This window comes from Heptranchias perlo, chromosome 24 (assembly GCF_035084215.1).
Source record: "Heptranchias perlo isolate sHepPer1 chromosome 24, sHepPer1.hap1, whole genome shotgun sequence".
NCBI classification, from domain to species: Eukaryota; Metazoa; Chordata; class Chondrichthyes; order Hexanchiformes; family Hexanchidae; genus Heptranchias; species Heptranchias perlo.
In genome coordinates, this window is record NC_090348.1 from 26,312,609 (window position 1) to 26,329,919 (window position 17,311).

At 45.2% G+C, this 17,311-nt stretch overlaps 1 protein-coding gene across 2 annotated transcripts in view; it reads left to right on the plus strand.

Moving 5' to 3' along the window:
* The window catches only part of hdac10 (histone deacetylase 10), a 38,032-nt gene extending 21,035 nt beyond the window's left edge, over window positions 1–16,997 (plus strand). For both annotated transcript variants that reach the window (XM_068004931.1, XM_068004932.1), the window contains exons 15-21: window positions 121–211; window positions 8,149–8,231; window positions 9,288–9,344; window positions 10,652–10,733; window positions 13,094–13,282; window positions 14,054–14,204; window positions 15,366–16,997. In XM_068004931.1, coding sequence (XP_067861032.1) covers window positions 121–211; window positions 8,149–8,231; window positions 9,288–9,344; window positions 10,652–10,733; window positions 13,094–13,282; window positions 14,054–14,204; window positions 15,366–15,373 — 661 coding nt within the window. In that variant the 3' untranslated portion in view covers window positions 15,374–16,997. The remainder of the gene's footprint in view (window positions 1–120; window positions 212–8,148; window positions 8,232–9,287; window positions 9,345–10,651; window positions 10,734–13,093; window positions 13,283–14,053; window positions 14,205–15,365) is intronic.
* The last annotated feature ends 314 nt before the right edge of the window (window positions 16,998–17,311 follow it).

Consider the following 17,311-nt stretch of genomic DNA (forward strand, 5'->3'; position numbering starts at 1 on the left):
CATCCTAGGTGGAAAAGGTGATATATGGGTTGACTTCATCTTTCGGCTTCTTTCATTATGTCGGCATGAGATTGACATTCTTTGTGGTATCTTGATGTTGCTTTCTGAATTTTTCCACAGTGGTGGTGACTGTGCACATCTGAAGGATGAAAATCTTTTACTGTCCCTGGGGAAAATATTTCCATTGATTGATAAAATCACCAAAAGGGAGGTAGGTGAAATCTGTGCCCTGCTGTGACGTCGGAGTCACAGCCATACTGTGGCAATAGAAGAAATTGCAAATGGCCTGTGAGGAGAACAGGCTGAAGGCGCCAAATAGACCGTCCTCATCCCATGCTTTATGTTCTGAATATTAGTGAGTCTAGCACCAACAATGGCAAATTAAAGAATACAATTACATTTTGTCCATTAAATGTTCCAGTCCTTGAATACATTTATAGATGTAAATTTCTTGTTTTGGACTAAAGGGAACATTGATGGTAGAACTCTAGCAAGAGTAGATATTGTGGGGTGAAAATTGGAAGATGAAACAAAAAGAAAATTCCCTAAAATTCTCTGATTATTGCTGCAGTCCTTGAAGTATAACAGTGAGGGGGAGGGGGAACGCTGTATATTTTCTGCACCCTTCAGTGAAAGAGCAAAACTGAGCAACTGCAACCTGAAAGAACATTGGACTCCATTTTGGTCTCTCTGGCTTGCCCCAGAGACGAGTGACATTATTCTGCCTGTGTGACCTCATATTTAATTATGCTTGCGTTTTCAAATTAAATTTGGCTATGAAATGAAATATTCCAGCATGTAAGGTAATTCACATGAAAATTTCTCATTTTTGAATTATGCAGCAATAGCTATAAAATAAGAAGCAACAAAAAAGGTGTCAATATCATATATTTATATATATATATAGATATATATATATATATATATATATATTTAGCAAAATAAAGCAACAATATTGCAACAATAATATCGTGGGAAGGCTTTAAGCTAATTTAGGTGCAAACACAAAGAATTTCTTTCAATCACTGTTGTACAGGAAAAAATAATATGGAAGGTGGAGGGGAAAAGAACAGATGCAGCCATGCTAGTACATATGACAGGCCCAGGCCAACCCCCAAACAATGTGATCGGCAGGAAGAAATACAGAGACCTCCGGAACTCCAACACCACCTGTCCAGAGTAGACATCAGTTCTTTTTCCTCTCAACCTTCTGTGTTATTTTTTCCTAACAGTGATTACACTTTGAAACCAATTGGCTTGGTTGAGGAGGATGAACTGATTTCATAAATCTGTTCTGTACTGAGCTTATCTCACTTACAAGAGACAAGCGTAGCTGATTTTAACTGTACAATTTTAAGTGAAGAATGAGAGACTGTTCAGTCTGAAGTTCCTTGACCATTAACCATCAACCACCTGTAGGAGGGACAACTAAAAATTCACCAATGTATCTACCACACTCCAGCACAGCTGCATTGTTGGTGGACTATTCTAGACCAGTGCTTGAGACAATGGGGGCGTCCGCTCTCACTCACATATCTTCTGGTCTTGCCTCTTGGTCCTTGATACTGGATCAAGGAGGTCACATCCATTACAGGTATCGCACCCAACTCACAGCATTGTGCCCTGTGCCTTTCTGTAAAGATCTCATCGGGCAACGGAATAGGACATTTAAATTGGCCTTGTTCATTGTACACCACTTTTCAAATACAAGTAGTGTATCTCATCAGATCTATATGCATCCATAGTGGGGTGAAGCCCGTTTTAAATGGGAAAAGTGAAGTTGCAAGAGGGTTGAAACTCCCTGTTTCATCTCTACTAATGGGTTGACGTCTCACCCTCTCAGTGCTGCCTGGATTTTGTGCTCAAGTCTCTGGAGTGAGACTTGGGCCCGCGACCTTCTGACTCAGAGGAGGAGTCCTACCACTGAGCCAAGGCTGACACCTGGGGCTCGATTTTAGGGTCGGGTTACCTGCGGGTTTCCAGCGGGGGGGCCCCGAAAATCCCGATCTCCGATCACGTGACCGGATTCGGACGAAATCCCGGCCACTTCCGGGTACCGCGCTGACGTGCGGGGCTGCGCGCGCAAGCCCCGCTGGTGGGAATCCCGCAGGCAATTAAAGCCAGCGGGGTTCCACTTGAGAGCACTTAACTTGCTCGTTGTGGTCAGTTAATGAGCTGAAGCAGCTGTCAAAAGAGGAAGTGTGGGATTTTACGGTCAAAGCAGTCAGTTTCCCACACTGGGGGAAACAGGACCCTTCAAACCAGGCGTGTTGCAGCCAGCAGCCTGTGCCAGGTGCCAAGGTGCGCTCCACGGGGGAGCGCCCTCACCCACGCAGGAGGCCACCGCGTCACATAGGGCAACCCCTGCCCTCCACCAACCCCCGCCAAGCCAGAGGACAGACCGACACGAAACCGCAGCCCCAGTCCGAGGACCCACCTACCTACCCTGCACAACCCCTCACACCAACACCTGCCAGATGGGTGGTGCGTTGACATCGTCGGAGGACGAACAGGATGACCAGCCCCAGCAGCCTCGCAGTCCACGCCGTCCGCCTCGGAGAGGTGGGGCCCCCCAACACGGTGCTGCGGCACACCCACCTGCACAGCAGGAGGGAGGGCAACCGCAGAGAGAGATGCGTCGCAGGAGGCACTACCCTCCGCACAGGGTGTACAGAGCGAGGCTCAGCTTCATGGACCTCTCCGAGGAGCAGTGCATACGGAGGCTCAGAGTCAATCGCCAGGTAGTCGCCGACATCTGCAGCCTCCTTAACGACGAGCTGCTCCCTGATGGACCAAGCAGCATCTTCTTACCGGTCGCCGTCAAAGTCACCACTGCCCTCAACTTCTTCGCATCCGGTTCCTTCCAGGGTGCCACCGGGGACATCACCGGGGTCTGTCAGTCCTCTGCACACAAGTGCATAAGGCAGGTCACCGATGGGTTGTTCCGCAGGGCCTCCCACTACATCAACTTCGCCATGGACGAGCGCAGCCAGATGGAGAGGGCGGTTGGATTCCATGCCATGGCCGGCTTCCCACGGGTGCAGGGTGTAATCGACTGCACCCACATCGCAATACGGGCACCTCCGCATGAGCCAGGGCTGTTCATCAACAGGAAGGGGTATCACTCCATGAACGCCCAGCTCATCTGTGACCACCGCCAGAGATTCCTACACGTGTGCGCCAGATACCCCGGCAGCTGCCACGATGCCTTCGTCCTCAGGGAGTCCGCCGTCCCGCCCATCCTGCAGGCACCCAACGCCGGCAACGGCTGGCTCCTCGGCGACAAGGGGTATCCCCTCCACACGTGGCTCATGACACCTCTGAGGAACCCCATCACCGAGCCGGAGCGTCGGTACAATGACAGCCACACTGCTACCAGGTCTACAATTGAGCAGACCATAGGGCTTCTCAAGATGCGCTTCAGGTGCCTTGATCGTTCTGGGGGAGCGCTCCAATACACACCATTCAGAGTGGGAAGAATCATAGTTGTCTGCTGTGCCCTGCACAACATGGCCCAACAGAGAGGGGTGCCGCTGGAGGAGGCCCCATCCACACCCGCCACCCACATTGAGGAAGGCGAGGGCGAGGAGGAGGAGGAGGAGGAGGAGGAGGAGGAGGCGGAGGAGGAGGACGCACCCGAGGATGTTGGACGACCCATGCGCCGAGCCGCGACTCACTGGGATGGTCGCCGGGCCAGGGACGCACTCATACGTCAACGGTTCTCCTAGAGTCAGACACTGCGAGGCGCTCGCATCTCCTCACCTGCACATGCGAGCGGCCATACCAGCCCCCTCCACTGAAGAGTGCTGCCAGTAATCCTGCACCCACAGCAGTGTGCCCAATGGGTGGCAGCAGGTGTTCGCCGTCATGATGGCCTCCACGGAACGCACCTATTGCACAAGCCGCGGAAGAATGGACGAGAGGTGGCAGGAGTGGTGAGAATAGACTATTTAATATGTGGAATGTGACATCATTTAAGAAACAAAGTACAAAATAATAAACACCCTGGTGTATTCCCTTTGTGATTATAAGGCCTTTGGAATTCTTCTCCGGGAACCCCTACGTGGTGCTACCCCTGTGGCTCCAGCAGAGGTAGTGGCAGGTTGCTCGTCTTCTTGCCTTGACCGGGTAGATGCTTTTGGCGGACGGCCCCTGGGTTTCGGTGCCCGTGAGGGCACCTCCACAGACTGCTCCTCCTGCACCGGGGCAGGGGCAGACTCGGCCACCTGGAGAGGAGGCACCATTGCGGGTGCTGGTTGAGAGGTGGGCGACGGGTGGGACGTGGGGACGCCTTGAGAGGCGTCCCCGCTTCCATGTCCCCGGTCACCATCATCCCTCTCTTGGCCTCGGCCCACATCACCCCTTCCACCCTGCTGGACGGCAGTTTGGATGGCATGTGTGAGGCCTTGCAAGGCCACCCCTAGTATATCCCTCAGCCTGTTGGTGGCGTCGGAATGTTGCTCACCCTGAATCCGTACAGACGTTGTCAGGGCCTGCAAGGACTCGAAGTGGAGCTGTGCGTGACGCTCGAGGGAGGCCAGCCTGTCCTCCACCGCAGACAGTCCCGCACCTACCCGCGACACTGTGTCGCCGGTACCCTCCTGTGCCTGCGCCACCAATGCCCACATGCAGGAGGTGGACTCCTCCATCGCCTGCGCTATTGTGGACAATGCGCGCGGCACCTCTGCCAGCACCTCAGCAATTAGCTGGTGGCCCTCGACGACTCTCCTTTTCTCTGGTGGCCCCCTGGGTTCAGCATCTGGGTCCGGCTGAGCAGAGCCTGGAGATGAGTGCTCCCTCCGTCGCGGACCCTCCGCGGCTGCCCCTGCCACCAGGGTCTGCTCATGCTCACTCGTGCGCAGTGACTCACCAAGTGCTACCCCAACTAGTTGGCGAGGGGGACCCACCGAGGTGCGTGTCTCTGCGCTGGTGGATGGTTGGCTCTGATGTGACGATGCACCCTCAGAGACCGCCATGTCCTCTGAGGAATCGCCCTCCACGCTCGCTTGATCCAAAGACGCACCTGCAAGAGAACAGAGGGCACTTTGAGGCATGTGGACCAACTTGACAGTGCGCCTGATGGCAGGTGATGATACGGTCACTCGCGATCATGGGTGTTGAGTGTCAGCTTTCCCTTACCGGCCGTTTCGGCAGCGACACACTCGCCATCGGCCACCGACAGGCAATGTCGCGTGCGGGCGAGGTCGAGCGCCTCCACCTCTGCGTCGGTGAGCTCCACCACTTGCGGCGGCCCACCTCCGGTGCGTGCCCTTTCCCGATTGTTCTTGCTCCTCTTCTCCTGTGAAGGCAAAACACAGATGTGTGAGTGGGTGCGTCTTGCATCGTGAGACGCATCGAGCATCGGTGTGGTTGGGTTGAGCGTGGCGCGGAACGGATGGGAGGAAGTGTGGGCCACGTGCCCATCCCATTGCATGGGGATTGGGGTGTGTGGTAGTGTTCGGGTGGGGTCAGGGACGGTGGGTACTTGCGTGCACGGCGAGGATGGTGAATGAGTGGCTGTGAGGATTGCTGATGGAGCGCAGTGGTGGCTGTGCAGGAGGGGGTTGTGATCTGCTTGGCGTGATGGTGGGGACGGGATGTGGGAGGGTGCGTTGGTGTACTCACCTTGCCAGACCTAGTCAGGTCATTGAAGCGCTTGCGGCACTGCTCCCAAGTCCTTGGGGTGTTGCCCCTGCTGCTCACCTCCGCCGCCACCTCTGCCCATGCCTTCCTGGTTGCGGCGGCAGGGAACTTGCGCCCATCCTCAGGGAAGAGTGTTTCCCTCCTCCTCCTCACGCCCTCCAGCATCAGCTGCAGTGCCAGATCTGAAAAACGGGGCGCAGCCTTTCCCCTTGGTTGAGCCATTCTCCCAGACCTCTTGCTTGCAGCAGGAGGGGCTTTGGGAGACTGCCCCTTTAACTGGAGCTCCTACATCGCGTCGACGGTACTGCGCATGCGCAGCCGGCCGGCACGCAGCTGGGGAGCGGAGAACCCGGAAGCAGGCCTTAATGGGTCCAATTATCCCGCGATCGCGTGGGGGACGCACACAATTACCCGTCCGCGTTTTCCACGCTCCCGGAGGACCACCCGCTGGGAACCCGCAGGCCTGCTAAATTCGAGCCCCTGGAGTTTGCATTCTTCCTGGGAAGTAGGAGTTTTTATGGGAAAGTTTTCTTCAGGAGGTTAAATGGTGGGAGTAGAATTCATGGTAGAGTAGATTCTATATGGACTTGGGTTTGATGGGCCAAATGGTCTTTTTTTTCATTCCATGCGTCTTGTGTTGAATGGTTGGTTAACAAATGTCCAGCGTTGCAAAATGGGCATTTAGTACATTAATGGGTTCATCTTCCCCTTTGTCCTAATCACTGCGTTAAAATAGTGCAAATACATTAGCTGGGCACTAAATGTCGCACACAGAAGAAACAGAACCTAAAAGAGTTAAATAGCTTCTGCTGATCATTAAAGCAAACCGACCTTGAGCATAAGATAGAGACTCGGAAGCTTGGGCTGCCATGGCGAAAGCATCTCGGGAGTCCCAAGGGAGCGTCAAGGGAGTTTAGAGAATAAGAAGAGATTGGCAAAATCGACAAATAATATCAATGCAAGTCTTGCTAAGTCTTCCTGTTTTATTTCTATTTTTCATTATGTCACCAAATGATTAGGGGTGGGAGGGAAGAAGGTGGTTCTGTATTGTGCGAATGTTTTCTAGCTGTTTTAATATATTTTGTTACTTGGTTACGCCCATATTTGGGTCCAATGAGGAAGGAGGCATTGCTGGATCTGGTTCTGGGGAATGAAGTGGGTCAAGTGGAGCAAGTGTCGGTGTGGGGGAACATTTAGGGAACAGTGATCATAGTGTCATAAGATTTAGATTAGTTATGGAAAAGGACAAGGAGCAATCTAGAGTAAAAATACTTAATTGGAGGAGGGCCAATCACAGTGGGTTGAGAATGGATCTGGCCCGGGTAAATTGAAATCAAAGATTGGCAGGCAAAACTGTAATCGAATAATGGGCGGCCTTTAAAGATGAGATGGTTCGGGTACAGTCTAGGTACATTCCCACAAGGGGGAAAGGTAGGGCAACTAAAGCCAGAGCCTCCTGGATGACGAAAGAGATAGAGAGTAAGATGAAGCAGAAAAAGGGGGCTTATGTCAGATGTCAGGTTGATAACACAAGTGAGAACCAGGCTGAATATAGAAAGTAAAGAGAAGTGGAAAAAAGTGGAAAAAAGAGAGTATGAGAATAGGCTGGCAGCTAACATGAAAGGGAATCCAAAAGTCTTTTGTAGGCATATAAATATTAAATGGGTAAACGGGCAATAGGTGACATCATAACAACTTTTTTACGCAGTGACTAGTTATGATCTGGATTGCTCTGCCTGAAAGGGTGGTGGAAGCAGGTTCAATCATGGCTTTCAAAAAGGAACTTGCTAAATATTTGAAGGGAAAAAATTTGCAGGGCTACGGGGAAAGAGCGGGGGAATGGGGCTAACTGGATTCGTCTTACAAGGAGCCGGCACGGACTTGATGGGCCGAATGGCCTCCTCCTGTGCTGTTACCAATCTATGATATTTGTATGTGTCCATTGCAGAAGTCCAATCTTGTGTTCAAATCCCACCATGGCCTCGCCCCTCCCTATCTCTGTAACCTCTTCCAGCCCTACAGCCCTGTGAGAACTCTGCATTCCTCCAATTCTGGCCTCTTGTGCATCCCTGATTTCCTTTGCTGCACCATTGGCGGCCGTGCCTTCAGCTGGCAAGGCCCCAAGCTCTGGAATTCCCTCCTTACACCTCTCCGTCTATACTTCTCTCTCCTCCTTTAAGACACTCCTTAAAACCTACCTCTTTGACCAAGCTTTTGGTCACATGTCCTAATATCTCCTTTTGTGGCTTTGTAAAATTTTGTCAGATAACGCTCCTGTGAAGCACGTTGGGATGTTTTATTACAGGTGTTATATAAATGCAAGTTCATGTTGTAATGAAGAAAAATCGTGCTGTGTTCTTGAGAATTGTAATGTTGTGCATCAATGTCCATTTAGGTGATTCTGTAATAGTTTGAGTATCACTGTCTTTGCCAAAGATGTTTGCTAAATGCAGAAGTGCGGCAATCATTATCATGTTCTAATAATCTTCATTTCCTATAACGTAGGTTAGGAATGGTGTTGTGGTATCCCCTACACTGTCATCTGGTGCCTTTGCAGCACGCTACAGTACAACAGTTGGAGCAAGCAAGTATATAAATGTTGAATTTTACTTAAACTGATATTTCTTTTCTCTGTCAATTTTCAACCCTTGGTGCCTGCTCTCCTAAAAGTATCAACTCTTTGAGATACACTTCCACAGTATTACCTGTCCTCCAGCACCTCCCCCAGATGGTGAATGTTAGCAGGCTGAGCCGAAATGCATCCACTCTAGCATCTACACATGCGCTTCCAGGAGGGAATTTTGAATAGCAATTGGGAATAGAACCATAGCGATTTTTCCCCTCCCTAATTTAGGGCCATATGCTAACGGTAGTGACTCTACTGCCATCCCCACTGAATTCAGCTAAACGAGCAGAGACTAGAGATCGAACCTGGCCATCGCCATTCATTACAAAGTCACTCAAATATTGGCAATGGAGATCGAGATTATGTACTTGTGCACTGACCAGAGTGACTTATCTGCTAATCACTGATTTTACTGCTGGAGCTCAGAATGAAAGAGAACATAAGAAAAGTCAGGAATAAGGAAAGCCCACCTCTTTAGGCCATAAACTCTCCCATCGTGCATGTAATTGTATTTTGAATGATTCCAATGATTTTGGAAAAATCTGCCGAGTAAGATGATCAAGGCAAACATCTCTCACTATTTAAGAGGCTTTTCCTCATATGTTCAACATTTAATTGCACAAATTTCTGTTTATGTCTTCTGGTCCAGTCTTGGCTTTCTTTAAACTTAGATAAATAAAATAGGTAAATCCTGATTAATATTTTCCCACTTAACCACCTTCTTTCTAGATTTTAAACCCTGTACTTCTCTGACCTTTTCTTGTAACTCATCCCATTTATTTTTGGAAACAGTTTTGTGCTCTTTTTCTATACCCCTTCTAATAACTACATTTTTTTTTTGTGGCATAGTAACCAAAATGAATAATGTATTCAAAATGTGGTCTGACTAGTTCACTGTAGTCTTAGCATAACTTCACTTCTACTGTCCTACCATTCTATTAGCTTTTCAGTTACTATCTGGATATTGAAAATGACTTGTCTACGAATGCTGTGAATTATGTTTATTCTCTCCTTGAAGAGTTTTACTTCTGCTGCTTGGGGAAGCTGATATTCCAACTGATGTTAAAGATGATGAGTAAGTTCCCTCTGTTTATCCCACAAACAATATTTTAAATCTTAATATTTTAAAATTTTCATGTAGCTTAAAAACCTGTTCTCAGTCGGAGAATGATTGTTTCCTTTCGGACTTGTAAATGTTTCGAAAAGACTATTAGAGCTCCTTCCTGCCCCACCCCGGATACTTTAGCGAATAGCAGAATCATACAGATAAGGAAGGTTTTATCCACAATTGTTGTTGGGTTAGCTGCCCTCAGCTGTGGTGATGGTGGTAGTCGTGGCAGCACAATAGCAGTATTAAAATTAGCCTTAGAGCCAGGTCATGGAGGAGAAAATGGATGGAGATTCCTGCTCTAGCTGACTATCCAGTGAACCCTGCTAGAAGTACAAATGCGTCCAAAAATTAGGAGCTTGGCTGTAATGCCCTCATGATTAAATAGCCTGTTGACTGTATGTATAATGGGCAGGAGCAAGTACTGAAGGGAGACCACCGCCAGTGAAACCACTTTCCACCAAGAAGTCCTTGCCTTCAGCAGAGAAGTGTTGGGGAAAAAATTGGATAAAGATAGTTTTCATAAAAAGCACTGTTAGATGAAGGTCATTCATCTGATTTAATTATTATTTTCTTTAATTGCTGATTTTTATTTTATTTTTCCAAAATGTCCCCTTTTGCTGAACCCCTTTGGTACCTCATCCAAGTGACCATTCTTACTGTGTGAGCTTCAGCAGTGGCAGGCTATTTGGCTTTGTTGCCATGCCTTCTACAGTCAATCAAAACCTTGCCTGAAATCAGATCACAGGCACTTTCAAGCAGGTGTCACTGGATAGCAATCAGGAGCCGGAATTGTGGGGTTGTTTTTCTTCTACCTAATTAGGCCAATTATGTCCTAAATGCTTCCCTAGATGTGATTACTCAGCACAGAATGGGAATCAAATCTGGGACCTTGTTTGTATGGCATAACATTTTAACAATAGACAGCCATTGTCTTTAAAAACAGACCCATGGAGGACACAGTTTAACAATGTGGTTCCAACATCCTAACAATAAAGAGATGTTATAGACATATCAGTATAAGACTCTGTGATAAATATGGCTCCCGCGAGGTTACATGAAAATTGGCATGTCTGCACAGCTGACCGAGGTTCCTTGCAACCTCACACCCAGTCTATTCGAAGTGGTAGATGATGATAAACCTTGTGAATTGAGAAATATTAAAATTGAAAATTAAAACTCTGATGTGATAGACTCCAACTAGTTACAATAAGTCAATTGTTGAACATTCAAAAAAGGCAATATTTTAACATCTTTTGAAATGTAATTGTCAGAAAAATCCTAGTGATGCAGATATATGGGAAGCAGGATGTGAAGAGGCAAAGCAATTACTACATTCCAATTTGCTGGAAAGAGGTATGTGTAGAAAATGGCTATTGAGTAATAATTAATACTTAGCTAGGATACGTACGCCAAATTAAATTTGAGAAAATGTTTTATACTCCACTAACTGAATAGTTTAGAATTGCCTAATGTGGTTAGAGAAGCCATTTACAGCAACTAGATTACTATTCAGGGATTTAAGAATAATAACATACAAGCGAATACAGGGAAGATTAGCATGGTTCTTACACAAAAGTATTTGTGCTTCTGGCACAGCCCCCCTCCCCATTGTGAGTGTGTGCAGCCCACATCAACTTACACAGGTATGGCCTACATCTGCACCATGTTCATTGGGAGATCATCTCTTGGACATTTGCAGACTTTCTCTTGAGGAAGATCTAGGAAAGCGGAAATCTGGAACCCGTTCCTGGACAATATGTGAATAACCACAGAGGACACTGCAAGATTCAGCTCCTTGAACAAGACAATCGTTGAGATGGTGAAATCAATTAAAGCCATAATCCTGGCCATAATGGGACAGACCAGAATCCCACAAACAGCAGAGATCCAAGGGTCCACTTTACAATGTTCCTATACACCTACAGAGAATTAGGAACAGACTCAAGAGAGGGAAGAAGACTAGGGAGATGATGACAGATTGTCCATAGGTGCATTGTTAGATCAAAGCTGTACAGAGTTGATTAACGTGAGGCCCCTAAAGACTGCCTTGGGTCGCTTCCCGTTGTCATTTAAATCAAGAAGTTGACATCCCTTCATTTTACCTGTCACCAAGCAAATCAGAACTGGAACGTTATTTCAATTATGTGCTCAGATACCCCCTAAATTATTATGCCTTGTGCAAAAGAATTTAAGCTATCTCAACAACATTTGTTTCCCGTAGTGCAGTTATTTGTTTGCTGTAGCAGGGACTCAAAGAAATCACATAACTAATGATTCCTACACTACTGTTTTCCCGTGAAGAAGTTCAGTCGGCAAGTTGCTTAACTGTTAGTCAATCATGTTCCATTTAATAGCATATATGAGACTGCCAAGTGGAGAAACCTTCACAGATTTACTGAATGTTACGGTCTAGATTTAACTCTAGTACCATTTTGCTTTTAACAGATTGGTCCTGATAGCTAATGTTAGTGCTCCTACTACTTTTTAGATTTGAGGTTAGGATCAGATCAGCCATGATCTTATTAAATGGCGGAGCAGGCTCGAAGGGCCGATTGGCCTACTCCTGCTCCTATTTCTTATGTTCTTATTACTTTGGTATACCCTTATAATGTGTGGAAGATACAGAATGCAGCAGAAAGCTAGATTGCATATCTGGCCATCTTCATTGCTCCTCCACACATCTATCTGTCCTACCTGGGGTTAGTTTAGGTTCAAAACAAACTGGCACAATGGTGCAGGGTCTGAGTCTTTATATGACTGGAATAGGAATCTATGTGCAGCACCACCTATCTGAAATGTGCATGCTTAGCCAGAAGGCGATATGGCTATAGTGTGTGAAGGATGTATATCATTCAAAGAATGAAGGCCCTAAAGTGTAGACAGTCTTAACTTTATGAAAAATAAGATTTCATCACCAAAGTGAAAGCTGTATCTTTACTAAATACAACATTGATTACCCTTTTAATTACTAAATACAACATTGATTGCTCTTTAACAGTATTATGTTGTGATTATTAAAATTAGACTTTTGGTATAATAGTGGTTGTGGAAAGCAGGATATGAATAAAGTATGTTCATTTGTTATCTTCCTCGTACAGTAAGATAGCCCAAGTTGTCCGAAGTGAAAACTCAGTGATATTGAACTACTTCATCACTTCTGTTCTTGTCATCAACAAGTATTGTCATGTTCCTTGTCAAGTCATACAAAATATATAAAACTTTTATTTATAAATGCTATCTTTTGAGTTTAAGAAATCTGTTTGTTTTTTATTTTTTCCACGCAGCAAAAGCAAATTTGGAACCCTTTTCAATCTACCCAAAACTCAATGGCATTGGGGTCTCCACTTGATCTATATTTTAGTTTGAGGCCATCGAACAAAGGCCCACCCTTGTATTTTAAGAGACAATTTCCAACATTTATAGAAATTGTATCCTCAATGGAAGTTGATGCTTTGCTATCCTTACCAGTGAAACAGAAAGTTCCTGCAGACTAGGAAAGTAAGGATGGGTGCCCTACTCCCAATCTGCTGCCAACACCTGCAGCAACCAGCAGTCAAGAGGCACCAGAGACCACTTGTGTATGATTCTTTCTCCTTACCACTCCTCCCCAATGCAAAGAGATGCAACAGCTTCCAGAGAGGGAAAGTTTTTAGCCTAAGGGTAGGACAGAAGACTGCATCTTCAAATTTGTGCATTTTTCTCTCTTTTTACAGCATAATGAATTGGATGGGGATCTTCTTTATGCGCTATTTGGGTTTATTCTACCTTTGGCATACGAACACCAGCCTGAACTTGTGATTTTGACCGTGGGATCTAACATTGGAATTCAAGCAGTTACACTAGCTCACTTGACACATTTACTCCAGGTTCTTTCTGAGGGTCGAATCCTTGTAATAAGCCAGGTATACTGAAATCAATTGGTTCTTTAGGCTCCAGATTAACTTTTTGTTTGCAGAGGTTTAGAATACATGTTTAACTCTTTTATCAGTGTAGATTTGTGCAAGTATGAAACTGTTGATCCTGTTTGTGTTGCATTTATACTGGTCTTCTGATCGTATTGCAATATTGTCTGGTGCATGTGCAGACAAGATTACAGAACATCTGTTGTAGCTGTGCATTACTGTCTAAGTTAATGCTAAAGAATACTCACTACAATTTATATTCTGAACCACTTCCAATAGATCAGGTGGGTTAGTTAGCTCCCAGGAAAGTCCAAAAGTTTAATTCCTAGCCTGTGCTGAGTTAGCTGATCTTAGCCAGGATGGTAGGAATGGTGCTACAATTGACCTGAGCACTTCTGAGCTAGGAAAGGGAAAAAATCCCATTGCTGATCACGACACTGACCTCTGTTGTAAAGTGTATGTGTGGGTTCAGCAGTAATGCCCACACTTTCACTAAATTCACACATGAAGTATGTCAGTTTTAGCAAGGTACCATAGATTGACAGTGGCCATGAAACCATACACCAGCATGAGTAAGTGCTTTCAGGAGAGGAAGATAGAAGAGTAGGGGAAATATGGGATGAATGGGGAAATTTGGAGTCATTCAGTGCATATATACTTGAATGGACTGAACTGATCTGGTTTGTCTTAAGATCATTGAAAAAGAATAAATTATTTTTAAACTGCTAATAACCTGTCATAAAGTAGATTTCCACTCTTTTTTTTGTTCAGGCTTCTGACCTTGTGGAGACTTTGATTAGTTCTTTGCTTGGTGATCCTACATCTGCAGTGAGACCTTTTGTTCTTAAACAAGAAAATGCACTGGTGTTGGTGAAACTTAGACAAGAACTGAAGCAGCACTGGAAATTACTTCAGAACAGCAGTAAGCAAAAGAACCTATACGTTAATACAGACTTATTTTCCTCCAGAAAGATTAAATATCAGTGATGCAATGCACAGTGACATCATACTGCACCTGTGAAATGCAATACAGCAAGTTCCTAATCTCAACCTTGCTATGGAGAGAGGAGAGGGGGGGGAGTGGAAATGGTGCCAAAAGCAGACACATCCTCAGAGAGGGAGAGAAAAGTGGAAGTGCAATTATTTTGGCCGATTAGAAGAAAACTAGTATGAAACAAGAACATTTTGTCCATAAAGCCAACAGACCCTATAGCTTGTGCCCATGTTTTCCATGCCTTTTAGCATTTTGAAGTCCGAGATCTTCTTTCTCCCTTCAATAAGGATAACTACTGTAGCTCCCCCATTGGCTCAGCAAGTTTATCCAGTGACAGAAGAGCCATGCGAGCTAACTGGTCTATATTCCTTTCACTTCTTTCTGAACAGGGATGTAACTTTCATTTCTATTTTTCCCAAAGAATTTCAGAAAATTATGGTTAGTGCATCTGCTATTCAATGGCCATTCTCCCTTAGTATTTTGAAGTGGAAATCACCAGGTTCTGGTGATATATCAATATTAAGTCCCATTAGCTCTTTTAATACACATTCCTTTTAATAATTATACCTGCTAGTGGTTTCTCTGATAGTCCTTCCTTCGCCTTCCTCTGTAAATGAAGAGACACAATACCTCTTAAATATTTCTGAAGTAGGATGATCAAAATTCTCCACACTGAGTTAATCCAGTCATCGTGTTGTGGATTAGAATCAAACAATTCATTTCAGGCAGACTAGGAAAATCAGAAATCTTGCCATCCCCATCTCCATTCTTTGACCCCTCCTAGCAACTTTAAAAAAGAGTTTGTGGCAGAGTCTTCAGTCTGTCCTTTCAGCCAGGGTAGGTACATGATACAATGACACTTAAAAAGAAGAATAAAAATAATTGTACGTAACAATTACCACCACTTTCCCTTGCCTTCAATTTTCCCCCCCTTTATCTCTCTTCCTCGGGCACCAGCAGCCCTTGGAGATCTCACCCATTAGCCATTCAATTGTGCTTTTGTTCTAAACTGGCTCAAAGTTTAAAATGTATGCAGAACTTTCATATGTTATATGTGTAATAGTATTTTTTCCTCTTCCCTAAATGCAGTAAATTAAACATTTGAGTCCTTTTGAAGTTGCAACTTGGAATAACCTGAATCCAGATTTTGGAAACATCATCGGCATCAAGTTATATTGGCAGCCCTATCGTTACATTTGAATCCAAATATTCTACTAGAGATTCTTGAAGCGGTGGTAGTTCTCGTCCTAAAATTATAGAAACTGATCGATATGCAAAGTAAAGAACTATTATCTCACCTGCAGTGTTCATAATCTCAGCCTGTTTACTCCACACAGAGCATCATCTACAGTCAGGTTTTACATGGACAACAGAACTATTCCAATGATTTGTTTTGGTTGAGCAGTGCGCAGAATTAATCAAAAATGCCTAATGAAGATACAAACAGTTTATTCATCAAATACCCTAAGGTGGTACATAGAAGTAATGTTACAGTGGCCTTTAGGCACAAAACAAGAGTTTTTTTGTATTTCATCAGTTAACGAGTATTTTTAAAGGTACCATTTAAAAAATTTAAAACAAAATAATCATACATTATATTTGAAATAGAAAATCTATACTGTACTGATGCTTCTGTTCTCCTGCCCTATTGCCGTGTTATACACTGGGCGAATGAACAAATGGCAGCATAATGTACAATGATACAGAATGAGCTGCTGCTTTCATTTATCAATCCAGAGCGGAAGAAAGCAGGACCAACTAGACTGAGGTAGATTAAAGAGTGAGAATTCATGTACATAAAATTTGTATTGTTTTTAAATCTCCTTTTAAAATTTGTTTACTGTCATATTTGTGGGTTCAGGCCTGGCCAATATTTATCCCTGAATCAACACCACAAAAAACAGATTAACTGGTTATTCATCTCATTGCTGTTTGTGGGATGTTGTGGTGCACAAATTGGCTGCTACATTTGCCTACTCAACAATAGTGACTACACTTCAAAACTAATTTATTGGCTGTAAAGTGCTTTGAGATATCTTGAGGACATGAAAGGTGCTATATAAATGCAAGTTAATTCCTGTTTATTTCTTTAAATTAACCAGACAAAGCACAATCGCAGGGCTTGGCTGTAAATGGAGGCAGAAATCCTGCAGGCTTAAGGGACTTCGAGCAAGTAATAATGGGCCTTGGCTTTGGGGCCTCTGGCTGTTGTTTGAAAACAGCAGCCAGTAGGCCTCCAGCCCCGATCCTTCTGCTTCTGGCTGGCCTTCCACTGACACCTAGGCTCTTCTCAGATTCTCCAATCAGAGCAGGGCTGGGTGCAAGGTCTTGAGGCCTGCTTCTTCTGATGTAACTGAAAGAAAATGAAGTGGGAGGCCCTCTTAGGGCCCTCCTGCCTCATGTACATCAATATGCATGTTCAGAGAGTAACTGCGCTGTGCCCTTCTCCCTCCTGCAACCAGGAAATTCCTGGGCACTAGAGAGTGGGAGACCTTGCATCATTGATTCCTACGTCTTTTTCCTCTGCTTTTTACCCAGATGCAATGCAGAGGAAAATCTGCCCCATGCTTAATATTACAATTATTTAACCTGTTCTCAGACTGGTGGTTAGGGTTGCCAACCCTCTAGGATTGCCCAGGAATTAAAGACTAATCTCCAGGACACTGCTATGAGCAACCCAGGAGAAAAATCATGGAGGAAATAAAACATGTTTTTTTTTTATTTTCTTTGAACACTTCTTTATTTGTTCTAAAAGTATCGGGCATGGGAATAAAGGCTGTTGACTGACAGTGCAGAATCATCCAATTGGGTAATGATTCTATTCACTTTCCAATTGACATAAGCAGGTGGTGCACCATGAGGATGGACATGTTGGACGACCAATGGCGGGAGTGTGGGGGTGGGGCTTTTGGAGGCAGGAGGTCATGTGATGAAACCTCCAGGAATATGTTCAACCAGAGTTGGTAACCCTACTGCTGTGGAGCAAGGTTTGACCAAGTGGGTTTAGCAAGGGCCTGAGAGGACCCAAAATGAAT